General features: G+C 43.4%; 1 protein-coding gene across 1 annotated transcript; it reads right to left on the minus strand.

Moving 5' to 3' along the window:
- Positions 1–892: 892 nt before the first annotated feature.
- On the minus strand, positions 893–13,155 carry ptger1c (prostaglandin E receptor 1c (subtype EP1)). Its single transcript, XM_031572586.1, has 4 exons — positions 13,150–13,155; positions 12,492–12,686; positions 1,621–2,520; positions 893–1,398 (listed from the first exon to the last, which is right to left on the minus strand). The coding sequence occupies exons 1-4, from the start codon at positions 13,153–13,155 to the stop codon at positions 1,159–1,161; spliced, it is 1,341 nt and encodes a 446-aa protein (XP_031428446.1). The 3' UTR covers positions 893–1,158.
- Between the last annotated feature and the right edge of the window lie 448 nt (positions 13,156–13,603).

Consider the following 13,603-nt stretch of genomic DNA (forward strand, 5'->3'; position numbering starts at 1 on the left):
AAGTGTGAATTTGGGGGATACAAGGTGTGAACTAAGCTATACCCCGGACCATTTGGCAGGAAGAACAGTCCTGGCGCCCAGCAGCGCCTTAATTAGTATTTGGAGGCTGCTGTTGCCACCACATTTAGGCGTAATGTAATGTAATGAATTAATGTAAATGTCTACCTGTATGGGGGGTAAACAGATGTGTCACGTTAGTATGGTTAGTATGGTATTGAGGCTTCTGGTGCCAGTGCACTTAATGTGGTACTATAAAACAGAACCCCTTCATTTACACTTTAAATTATTCTAAAATAATACTGATTTTTCAATGGGAAAATTTGTGCACAGATTAAAGTTAAGTGGGGAAAAAACACTTAATTTGTCCCTTAAACAGGGAAAATTTACCCCTTAAAAATCCCCCTTTTTTTTACCTTACATTCTAAATATTGCATTACAGTACTTTTACACATATCGTACAATATTCCTGAATGTATAATAGGCCGTGATCACAGTATGTACATAATTGCTTGTGTGTTTTTGTCTCTACTTTTGCTGTTACTAACCTATACATAGTTGAATGTTTACAAACAGACACAAAGTGACTGCATTCTTATCTCAGCAGTTCACAGCTCCTGTTTTAATTGTTTGTATAGGCAAGATACACAAAACATTGCTATTTTTAAAGCATCAGTTAGTCCAAAACAGTTTTGGTGTAAAACTAGTTAAGTAACTACTTCAAAGGCATGCAAAAACCCTGCACTGATAAAAGCTTGCTAACATGCTAAATAGTTTAAAACAATGCTCTTGCTTTAGTGTTCACTCTCATGTTTTTATATATGTACAAAAAGGGTTCACACTAAGTAGGGGATGCACTGACTTTTTGAGTAGGTCTTCGAAATAAACCTTTAAACCTTGAACTACGGCTTGTGTTCCGCTGTATTAGTTTATTGTTTTAGTCTAGCGTCACGTCTATGTCTTTGTCATTGTAAAGTAAGACCTGCCTTACGTTTCTCCTTTTCTTTGTGTGTAAATGTATATGTGTTTTGCTGATGTGAATGATGATGTGAACAGCATTCCTGGGGCTGTGTGGTTTAGCACAGGAATTGTTTCCAACTGATCTGCACCACTACAACATATTGGTGGGCATATCTCTATCAACTATTTCAGACAAAATATTTATTTTCTGTGGGATCCAGTGTTGGAGCTGTTCTGTGTGAGTGTGAGCTTGTCGGGCTGCAATCGACAGCAGATCCGGCGCAACACGGCCCGTCTCAGTAGGATGTAGACCCACGGGTCCAGGATCTGGTTCCAGGACGCCAGGCGGAGACTCAGCAGAAGCTCTTGCTCGTGCTTTCGGATCGGATATGATGGAGGGGAACCGGCGAGAAACTTCCCAACCGACGAAGACACACAAATCTGAGGTAGCAGAGGACAGAGCCAGATTAATTTCCTGTTTTGCTAAGAAAGATTTTTTGTTGTTGTGACAAACATATACATTGGTCAAACACTTGGTTTTAGTATGTTAGAGGGCTGTGTGTTTGTATGTGTGTATGTATGTATGTGTGTTTGGCTTGTGTAGGGCTGATTTCCTGGCACCATTGACAAAGGCGTGTTTCGTTGAAAGACACAGCTACTCACCAGAAAAGGACACCAGCAAAGACATGATACCACGTTAATCATCGCCAGCTGTGTCATCATCTCCACGTCCAGTGAGTGTATGGCTGGTGATGCGCTGACAGGGCCCCGGTGCTTGCCGGTGCCATGCCTGGCTCTCCACGAGGTCCACCTGGCCTGTAGAAGCACCCCTCCACTCACGGTGTTACAGAGCACCGACAGAAAGAGAGCGGCGAGTTCAAAGCCAGAAAAGCTCAACACCAAGCCCGCGTGTGCCAGGGAGAGCTGCCCGTGCACTGGCAGGAAGCACCAGGTGCCGGGGTACTGCGGCACGTAACCACCGACCGTCAGCAAGGGCAACGTCGCCAGGGAGACTGCCAGGGAGACGAGAAGAAGCACCGAGAGGCGCACGTGTCCCACAGTGGCAACCGTGGCGTGCAGGAACGGTTGTGTGATGCCCATGCAGCGCTCGACGGCCATGGCGCTTCCAAGCAGCAGCGGGCACAGGCCGAAAAACACCATGCAGGCCCCGAACAGTTTGCAGAAGGCCCGCGCCGGCTTGAAATACTGCACCAGGGCTCGCTGCCCGCGTCTTTGCTCCAGGTGCAGGTAGAGGGAGAAAGCGCCCAGGGTCACCTGCCCTGCCAGGTCGGTCAGGAGCAGTGCGCCGGCCAACAGCACGAAGGGGGCTTTGGCGCGACCGCAGAAGCGGGTATATGACCTCGCCAGGACAGCCAGGCCAGTGAGGTTGGAGATTACGCCGAGGCTCATGCTGAGACAGGACATGCCGTAGGCTGGTGGGGTGTACGCTGAAGAGGGGGTTGTGTTCAGAGAGTGATTATGGATCACTGACGGGGAAATACTGCAGTCCTGAGAGGGGACCATGTCCAGGGGAGAGGTGGAGCAGTCATTGAAAGCCATCACCTGCAGAAGGGTCAGAGGTGCACAGGAGGAGTTTTTGCTCCTGGGTCATGGAGACGACAGGGAATGTTACACACCAGTTGTCTGGGTCATGGAGACGACAGGGAATGTTACACACCAGTTGTCACGCACACACAGACACAGACACACATACACACACACACACACACACACACACACACACACACACACACACACACACACACACACACACACACACAATACTTATCTCCCCACCCAGCAGCTCTGTACCCTCCTTCTGTATTTCTCATCATCATGTAGCTTGTTCAGAGATCATGATGTCCTCAATGGGCTTGAGACTCCTCTGCTTGTCACCCTCCTTCTCAGGCCCATTCCCTGACACCCACCCAATTTGTATTTATTTTAACACAAGTAACACACACAGACACAGACACACATACACACACACACACACACACACACACACACACACACACACACACACACACACACACACACACACACACACACGCACACCCTCCTTTTCAGGCCCATCCCCTGACACTCACCCACTCAAACTTCTCTCCCAAACTGTAGGCTCCCACTCTTTCTCTTGTGCCCTGTACCCACTTCATCTACATTTCATCCAACAGTAATTCAATTCAATTTGTATTTATTTTAACACAAGTAACACAACGGAAGTTGAGTGAAAGGCCAGTACAGCAATCAAGTTAGCATCGTACACTTTGAGGAAATGCGTAATTTTGTATGGCAGCCCCAATACATTGCTTTCTCTGGTATTATTTAATTCCTCTCAAAAGTTTTTTATGCAATGGGTGGTGGCGAAAGAATACAGTGTCCCTGCTGAAATTGGGTAGTGCCTCAAGGCAACCTAATCCCAGCAGTGTATGGATATGAGGGTGAAAAAGGTCACCCACAAACCTTCTGTCTCAAAGTGAGAAGGGAAAATTAAATTTCCCTTTTGTGTTCACATTGTGTTCACATTGTGTTATTCTTTGATAATCTCCACATACAAATTGTCAGCACGTCAACCATTAGTCTCAAATCAAACCAGGTGTACACATGTACAGACTTCAGCAGGGACGTGCACAGGGGGTGGCTAAGGTTGCCCGGGCAACCCGCCCCGTTTGCCCTCCTCGAGTCAAAGCCCCTCCGAAAATGTAAATAGTCATTTAATAGTACATTAAAACAGCTGCAGAATTAGGCCTAGATTAAAAAAAAATCGCCACCCAAAACATTTCATAAAGTAGCCTTATCGATAAGCCAAAGTAGCCAATCGATAAGCCTGTGGGCAATGAGAGTGGAAGTCAGTAGGGGGAGGACAAAGTAACTCGTTTGGGCATGCCCCTTACTCTGTTTACTCTGCGGGATGAATTCAGGTATATTGGGACATCAGGTAATTTGGGACATTATAAGGAAAAAGCAGGGAAGGCTACTACTAAGACTAAGGAAAATTAGCTTTAAGATAAAGAAAAACAAACCACAATTCTGGTAGGAAAGCTAAGCTACATGTCTGCTGATGGTTAGTTTCTAACATTTCGTTTTAACAAGAAGAATAAATGATGGAAGTAATGCATCACATGAATGATTTCATTCAAAATGGTTAAATCTCTAAATCCTATCACTATTTTTTAGTGTTGTGTAGAGTGCGGAATGCCTAAGGAAAAGAGGAGGAGCAGCTTAAAGAGGCAGTAAAGGGGAGAACATCCCTGCAGGGTTGGCTACAAAAAAGCAAACCAGCAGGTGAGACAGAGACATTGAATTGTGATAAAGATGACAATGTTTAGGCTAATTAATGAATGAATGAATTAATCAAACTCATATTTTAGCCTACTAATGGCAATTTATCATAATTACATTACATTGAAGATGAGAAGCAACCACAAGTGTGGACCGTGCCGTTCTATTGTAACGTTCCCAAGAAATCCAGAAGGGCCTTTTCAAGCCCACTGGTATAACGATGACCCCCGGCTGGAATATTCTCCACTGAATGATGCCATGCTCAAATGAATTGCTGTATTTGGGTGTTTTATGTATTACTATTAAAGACCCTGTTTTTCTCAGTTCTCCATAAAGTCCATGTGATTTATTAATTTTTTTGCTGTGGGGGGGTTGCCCTTTTTTCAGGTCAAAATTCCTGTGCACGTCCCTGGACTTCAGCCAACGACAGGAGGCCATTTTCCCTTTACTTGCCTATACAAAAATCGTCATTTTATTGGCCATTTTCTCAAACTTCTGCATCCTAAAAAGGACTGCACATAGCCCACCCTCTGTTTGTCTCTGTTTTACCCCCCCACACACACACATGCATGTGAATTCCAATCATACACAACACCATCAGTATTGGAAGAGGAACTGAATTCACATGTACTCCCATCCGAGAACAGAGAAATGACAAACTAAACAAAGAAATTTGAGTAGAACCTAAAGAAAAACAGTCTGAATCTCATGAACTCCCTAATTAAAGGGTGACATTATTAAGAAAAGACTGGTTATCAGGTACAGATATGAGTTTACTCACCCAAGATCTTAACTCTGCTTCCTTTGCGTACGTTGCCACCCGCTCTGCTCTGTCATACTCCCGACTGCAGCCGGATCGCTCCTCTCTCTCTCTCTCTCTCTCTCTCTCTCTCTCTCCGTGGTCCACCCCATCCCAGTCTCTCACTCTCTTTCTTTCTCAGCCTCTCTCTTTTTCTCTCTTCATCTATTTCTCTCTGTATCTCTCTCTTTGTCTGTCTGTCTGCCTCCCCCTTTCTATTTCTCTCTGTTTATTTATTTGTATCTCTCTCTTTCTCTCTCTGACAGTGCAATTACTTTGTTTTGTGTTTCCTCTTTAGTTAAATGCATCACATTATTTTAGATATATATTATGAAGTACATAATTGGCTGCGTTTAGCTGTTCATTTGGAGGTTCGAAATGAATGACATAACATTGAAACACTTTCATCCAGGAAATTGGCAGGTTATTTTGATGTACCTTTCATTGGTAATTGTCAGTGTGATGTGCTGACTAATCTGAATAATCATTTGAATGGCAAAATAACAGGAAATAATAGGAAATAACAAAGGGCTGATTGACTGGCAGCGTTATAGGCTGGACCTGTTTCTGTGTCACTCTGGATCATGGGTATTGTATTTTTCAGGGAAACAAGAAAACATAATCATTGCAATAGATTCACCAAAATGATGACAACATTAGCCACCTTAGGCAAAAAGTCTTGTCACGCCCCTGAGTAGTACTGCAGCTTCCTCGGGTGGCGCCCATCATAAAGCTGAGCCATGACTGCCATAACATTCTGCATTCTCCTCACATTTGAGTGTTCAAACAGCTCAAGCATAACTAAGCACAGCACTATAAGGGTGTAGAGTTTGAAAGTGGTAATAAAGTGCGTGTGTGTGTGTTTGTGTGTGTGAGAAAGAAGCGTATGTATTTCAAAGATTTGCTCAAAGTGTCAGGCTTGCTCTCGGGATGGGACCAGAGTCGCTGGATTTGGGAACCAGCGTTTCAGCCAAGTGTATCAGAGAGGACCCAATAGCAGGACGCAGTTCAAAACTTGGTTTCTTTATTATTTGCAAAAGATGTACTCCAAGCAGCAATATTCCAAAACACAAAAGATCAGGTGCAGGCAAAAGGCCAAAAACTAAAGAGGTACAAAATGTAGCTTTCAAGCGGACCTGAATACAAAGCTACCTGAGGCGGCTTGAGAACCGCGATGCGACACGTACCTTAACCACACACTTGTCTCCCTGGGAGAAGACCAAGCCCAAAAAGTCTGTGAGAGTACTAGCTGTGTGGTTAGGCGCTGCGTGTCTTTGCACAAAGACTAAGTGTGTGAGAGCACTGGTGACTAAGTGCGTGAGCGTACTACCAAAAACAAGCTAGGCACAAACACAGTCTAGCAACAAAACAATCTAACGACCCGATAAGGTCCAGAGGGATTAGCCAGGTATTTGTACCCTTGCTAATTAACGGAAGTGACAATCACAAAGTACAAGACAGGTGAGGGCACACAATGAAAAACAGGTGAGGGAACATAACGGGAAACAGGTGAACACACAAATCACAACAAATGCACATGTGTGCGAAAACAAGTCCGTTCTTTTTGTCCTTTGGCCACCAGAGGCCGCCAATGTCCCAATACGTGGCAACTGCTGGCAATCGCTGCCAGCATCGTGACACAAAGTAGCTATAACAACCGAATATAACTATAACAAATAAATACGATTGATTTTTTGCTTATTTTCAGATTGCCATCTGCCAGCTATGTGGCACATATACAGTGTATTTAAAAGTCTGAATGTCTGGCAAATGAACAGTGTATTTGTAGTAATTTCACCATAAGCATGAACTTATAATATTAAAGTGTTGTACGAGCACTTGATGACTAGACAGTTGTTACTCTCTCTTTCTGTCTTCCCTTGTGGTCTCTTTCTTCCCTCTCTCGTTCTTGAGCGAATCGGAATGACAACAGCAGGTCCTGATGGAGACAATACAACTAAACGGTAATGAGGGGAAATTAGTCGGTGGCCTAGTCTCCCCCCCCCCCCCCTCTCTCTTATGATGAGCCCTCTTTCTTTTGCCTTTTCCCCCCGTATCTCTGATGGGGACTGGCGAGCGGCTGATAATGGGTGCCTCACATGAAGAGGACTGGCGAGTGGCTGATAATTGTGAGAATGAGACACCTTGGTAAAGTTAATAGGAAATGACAGGCAGAACTGATAAATCCCAGCAGGAGTGAGAAGGACATTAAAACCCTCACACAGGACCTACTGGTTTGTATGAAGCCATCACATCTTTCTTGTACCGACGTTCCCTCTGCAACAGAGCAGAGCCCTCATTCCCCCTCCCTGTGCCTGCTCATTGCCTTTATTATTATGATTTCCATTTGAGTTGCTTATTTATCTCCCCTGCTGGTGAAATGGCTGACTGTGAAAGACTGTGAGTCATGGTTTATCCGTGCCCTTGTGACGAATTCCACGGTAAATCATTCAGTAAAGTGTGCGCAGGCTATTCCTATTGGTGCTCATCAAGATATTTTATGAACGGTTTATTTCAAACTTTGGATACTAAATGAAATTGTTGCCAAATTATCAGTTTAACTTTTAAATTGATATCCAACTGAAATTCCATTTCAACAACCCTTCTTCTCCTGTTTTTGTTCAGGTAACTTATTTTTGATGTCCAAACTTGATTTTTGACAGATGGCCTTGTGGGTCGTTGAAAAAAAACAAATGTGAGAGAGACACAAATCTTGCTAGAATCTTCCTGAAGAAAAGCAATTTAGACTCTTCAGTTCTAAACAATTTTAGACCCATCTCCAACCTTCCCTTTCTAAGCAAAATCCTGGAAAAAATTGTCTTTAAACAGTTAAATAATTTCCTAGATGCTAACTGTGCATTTGACACTTTCCAATCTGGTTTTCATTCCAATCATAGCACAGAAACGGCATTAGTCAAGGTTGTAAATTATCTCAGGATTAAAGCTGACTCCAAAAAACTATCTGTCTTGGCCCTTCTGGATCTGAGCGCAGCCTTTGATACTGTTGACCACAATATCCTTATTGATAGACTTAAAAATTGGGTTGGCCTCACTGGTCCGGTCCTAAACTGGTTTAGGACCTATCTAACTGGCCGGGAATACTTTGTCGCCCTCGGGGACCACAGCTCAAAAAACATTTGTATGACCTGCGGGGTCCCTCAAGGATCCATTTTAGGGCCCTTACTTTTCAGTCTATACATGCTACCCCTTGGTAGTGTAATTAGGAGGCACAACATCGACTATCATAGCTATGCAGATGACACCCAGCTCTATATTTCTGTAACACCCAACAACTACAGCTCTGTTGATTGTTTGGTAAATTGCATTTCTGATATAAATGTATGGATGTCACAAAACTTTCTCCAGCTAAACCAAGATAAAACAGAGGTATTAGTCATTGGTGAAAAAAACGAAAGAGAGAAACTATCTGCACACTTAAAAACACTAGCACTTAACACCAAGCACCAAGCCAGAAACCTAGGCGTCATATTTGACTCAGATCTCAATTTTGAAACCCATATCAAAAATATAATTAAAACATCTTTGTATCACTTAAGAAACATTGCTAAGGTGCAACTGTTTCTCGCCCAGGCTGACACCGAAAGACTGATGCACGCGTTTATCACAAGCAGGCTAGACTACTGTAACTCGCTTTTGTCTGGTCTACCAAAAAAAGCCATTAGTCAACTACAAACAATACAGAATGCAGCAGCACGAGTCCTCACTAAAACAAGACGGAGAGCGCACATCACACCAGTACTAAAATCACTGCACTGGCTACCTGTTAGATTTAGAATAGATTTCAAGGTTCTCTTACTAGTCTATTAATCACTCCATAGTCATGCACCTGAATATATAACAGACATGCTCTCAAGGTACACACCCAGTAGATCCCTGAGGTCCTCCGGCACTGAACTTCTAACAGTTCCAAAAGCCAGGACAAAGAGACATGGGGAAGCAGCTTTTAGTTTCTATGCCCCCAATCTTTGGAACACACTGCCAGAATACCTAAGAATGGCTGAAACGGTTGAAACCTTTAAACATGCATATAAGACATACCTCTTTGATCTCGCTTATCACTCACTGTAAAATGTATTTAACATTTATGGAACATTTATTTATTTACTTATTTCTGTCTCTTTTCAAGTGTTTGTACCTGGTCTGGTCTGGTCTACCTGTTGATAAAATAGCAATTTCTCTCACTTTCTCACCTTGACATGTGTCACCTTGGCCATCCAAAAATGTCTCTTTTCCACTGCTTGTTACAAATCCAATCTCACAGACCCAAGCATAACTTCCTGCATTATTGTTTTCACAGGCGGCAACTAGGACATGCTAGTATGTTACTGTATTATGGTGACAGCGCAGGTAGAAGTCAACTGAGAAAAAAAGATAAATGGCTATTTTTTATGCTCCCCAATTTTTTACTGTTTTGACAGAGTCCAAGGCAAGAAATGGTACACATAACCAACTGTGAGTGTGTGTTTTAAAGTAGTATTTTTTACCTTGGCATCTGGATTACCGATTGCATCTCACTAACATGCAACATGCAGCGTCAAAGTTGTGGATGTAATTATCGATCAAGACCTCTCATTCGACTCTGTATGTCATATTGTACTATGCCATTGATACTGATGTAGTGGCCATATTACTTGTCATTCTGTTTGGTTGACTAAGGTGATAAGGGTTCGTATCCAATTCCAACCCTTACGCTAACCCAGAACTCCAGAGGGTGGGGTGGGGGGGGGGGACTCAACTCTACTCTATTTGCTGTTGTCTTTGGGGTTGGCATGTGTCCTTAGTGAATTAAACGAAGGGTGATTTTTTAAAAACTCTTCAACAAGGGGTGATTCTCATTTCCCTTATTTGTCGATCTCCCCTCCCTCCCTCCCTCCCTTCCTTCCTCACGTTCTAGTCCCTCTCTCTAATAAAAATGTGAAGGAAACAAGTTCTATCACCAGTGAATCGTGAAAATGAATCTATTCTTCCCAAATCCCTTCAGCAGGTGGGAGGTGAAGCACTGGCAGTCATGCCTGGTGTTTACTACCCCAGCTGTCTCTTTCTACTTACTGAGAGTACACACACACACACACACACACACACACACACACACACACACACACACACACACACACACACACACACACACACACACACACAAACACACACACACACACACACACACACGCACTCTTTTCATGCCCTCTGAGCTCTACTACTGCAACGCTTGCAGAGCAGTGTTTTGAAGAAGTTCCCATTTTATGAATGTTACACCACAGAGTTTTGAGAGTTTCATTTCAGAGTTTGTTCTCTGTGGATGTGTGGCATTGTGTCAATATCCTTGCCATTAGAAAAACAGACTGAGAGGTACCTCTGTGTCCCATTATGAGCTTGGGGGTGGGTGGGCCTGGGACACCAGACACGACTGTTGAGCCTTCTGAAGGTACTGTGGGCCCTAATTCAACAGAACCCTGATGAACGACGGTGCCTGCTTGAACACCCAAGTGAAATGCTCATGAAGACAGCATAATTGTTGTTGTATCCTGTTGCTCAGGTGGTGTGGTTGGGCAGTCGTGTTGTGTTTAGCACTTTGTGGGCTACAGACAGTGCATGTTGTCCTTTATGGGTCCCGGGTGCAACATGGGGCGCCTCCTTAATGTCTTAGCTACAAATTACCTCAAGGAATGAGTTGTCCTCTACTGCCCACCAAAGACCGCTTTGTTCCCAGACTGCTGGTGTCCTTGCAAAAAGCACAATACGAGTCCTCTGCTATCTCTGCCCCCCTCCTGTGGAATAATCTTCCTGCTTTTATCCGTAAAAGCGGACACCCTTTTCATATTTAAATCTAGACCAAAGACATTTCTCTTTTGTGCATCCCATAATCATGAATACTGCATTAAAAACCCGACACCTGTCAAAACATTCTTCATACTTCTTGTCAGCCATGTTCAAAGTCAAAGTCAAAGTCAAAAGTCAAAGTCAAATGTTGTAGTGTTAAGCAGGAGTGGGCTACAGACAGCACATGTTGTACCGTGAGGGAGTGCTCTTGCGTATCAGTATGCAGCGTGTGTTGCGTCTGTCGCCAGCTAATTGTGCTCTGTTGTTGTATCCTGCCACCCTTGCTATCCTTGTATAAGTAAAATTCACATGCACCATGTCAGCCGATCATAACTAAACATAACTCATCAAAACTAAACATTGATAAAATTCTCATACACCTTGCCGGGCAATCTCTCCCTCTCGTTCTATATCATATTATGCTGATACTGATGAAGTGGCCATATTACCTATTGTTAATTGTTTACCTAAATTGGTCTCTTTATCTGTTTATGAAATTGATGTTTACTAACCAAATGTTCTCTCTCTTCTGACATGACCTTTGCTTGCAAATGCTGATGGCTGTGAAAACGTTGTTCCGCATCACCATATTCATTAAGTAACAGTTAAATGGGGCGACAGTGGTACAGTGGTAGAGAAGTCGTTTAGTAAGCAGAAGGTTGCTAGTTCGATTCCCTGTCGAAGCGTCCTTGAGCAAGACACTGAACCCCTAATTGCACCTGATGTGCAGTGTGCCATAAATGTAAAATGTAAAATGTGTATACATTGTAAGTCACACATATGTGAGTCGCTTTGGATAAAAGCGTCTGCTAAATGACAAAATGTAAATGTAATTAAGTATATATACGCATATTAAGCAGCCAAACTCTACCCACTCAATTTGTCTCCCCCCATAGTCTTGACTGTCTCTGTTGTGGGATGCTGCTGTAGTCCACCTGATCTACTTGCAGAAATCCTTGGCCTGCACTTACCCACCCCCACCACACTGTCATGTTCTTATTCTACCCCATACTTTGTGCTAGCCTTTAACTGCTGCTATGTAAATAATTGCCACCATTGACATAGTTTTCTACTTACCCTTGTAATAGTAACCTTACGAGCACACGGTTTACCCACTAAGCCGTTCTACAATACTTGAAAACACTCTCTTCCCACCTTATTCACTATCAATTTTGTATGTATCATGTACATACCATGTTAGGTTTGTATGCATTGTGTACATTTACCACATGTATGCTAGCATGCTTATCCTGATACTTGTAAAAATGAATCTGCCATGTTTCTGATTGTCTCCCCTCCCCTTCTGCCACAAGCCCCCCCTCCCCTCCCCTCCTTTTTCTATCTCTACCTCTCTACCCTGCCGGCTCCAGGCCGATGGGCCCCCCTAATGAGCCGAGATTCTGCTCAAGGTTTCTTCCTGTTAACAGGGAGTTTTTCCTTGCCCCTTTTGCCATTGAGCTTGCTTCAGGGGGGCTCAGGCCCTGGGCTATGTAAAGTGCCTTGAGTCAATTTCATTGTTTTGGCACTGTATAAAACTCTAAAAGCTGCCCTTTTCTACCCACTGTCTGCGCCTACAGGCTCTCTCTCTCTCTCATCACCCTGAAGGTTAGCTCACCTGGTATTCGGTGCGGGAGATGCCGGCCAGGAAGATGATGCTGGCGATGAAGAGGCTGAGGCTGAGGTGCAGGTGGATGGTGTTGCGGGTGTTCTGGATGGAGCGGCAGCAGGCGAAGGTAAGGATGCAGGTCAGGAGGCACACCAGCGACAGAGACATCCCCACCCAGGTGATCATGAGCAGCTCAAAGGTGTCCTGTCCACACACAGAGGGAAAGAGTGAGAGAGACAGAGACAATTTCATTGTTTTGGCACTATAAATCAAATTGAATTGAATAAATGAAAAATGGCATCTGATCCAAATCATATAAACAGCCATAAACACACTGTATTTTCACAACAATATGGACTTTCACTGTGCAAAAGACTCGCCCCGAATCAGGAGATGTCCACTGTATCTCATGTTGAGGAATGGAATTCAGTGGCAGTTGAAGATCCCAACTTGAAGATCCAAGCAGTTCTCTGGTGTTGGTTCTAGGAAAGCACCGCCTAATGAAATTAAAACATTTCTCTGCTTCCAACACCTTAACTCTAGTTCCTTTTTTTGGCCACTTAGCTTTATAGGTGTTATGACACACACACATACAAGACAAACATTTAACTGTTATCACTTAACTTGCTAACCAAAACGCAGATAGGGAGAATTCATTTGTACTTACTTCCATGGTGTAGTATTGTATGCTTGATTTGTTATTAGTAATGCTGACCGACATATCAGTGAATGAGGGTAAAACTATTATTATCTATTAACTATCTATTCTATTGCTCCTCACCACCCTCTTCTGGTGTTCGTACACAACCCTTGCTCTGTAAATGGGAAAGACACATAGTGGTTCGAAATATGTAATATAAATATTGTCTTTGTATATAAATATTGTCTTTGTATATGTAATATAAAACGTGTATTTTTTCCTGTAACTATACCGGAATACTGTAACCTTTTTTTGTATCTTAATTACGTAACGGCGTTCCATGTATTCTGCTACTCCCCAAGCCTGGTGGTTCGGACCGAGCCATAAACAATTCCAGCCAATCCACACGTCGTTGCCTCAAGAGCATGGAAGGGAGTGGTGTAATTTCTTATTATTTTATATATCTTATATATATATACGT

This window comes from Clupea harengus, chromosome 1 (assembly GCF_900700415.2).
Source record: "Clupea harengus chromosome 1, Ch_v2.0.2, whole genome shotgun sequence".
In the NCBI taxonomy this organism is placed as follows: domain Eukaryota; kingdom Metazoa; phylum Chordata; class Actinopteri; order Clupeiformes; family Clupeidae; genus Clupea; species Clupea harengus.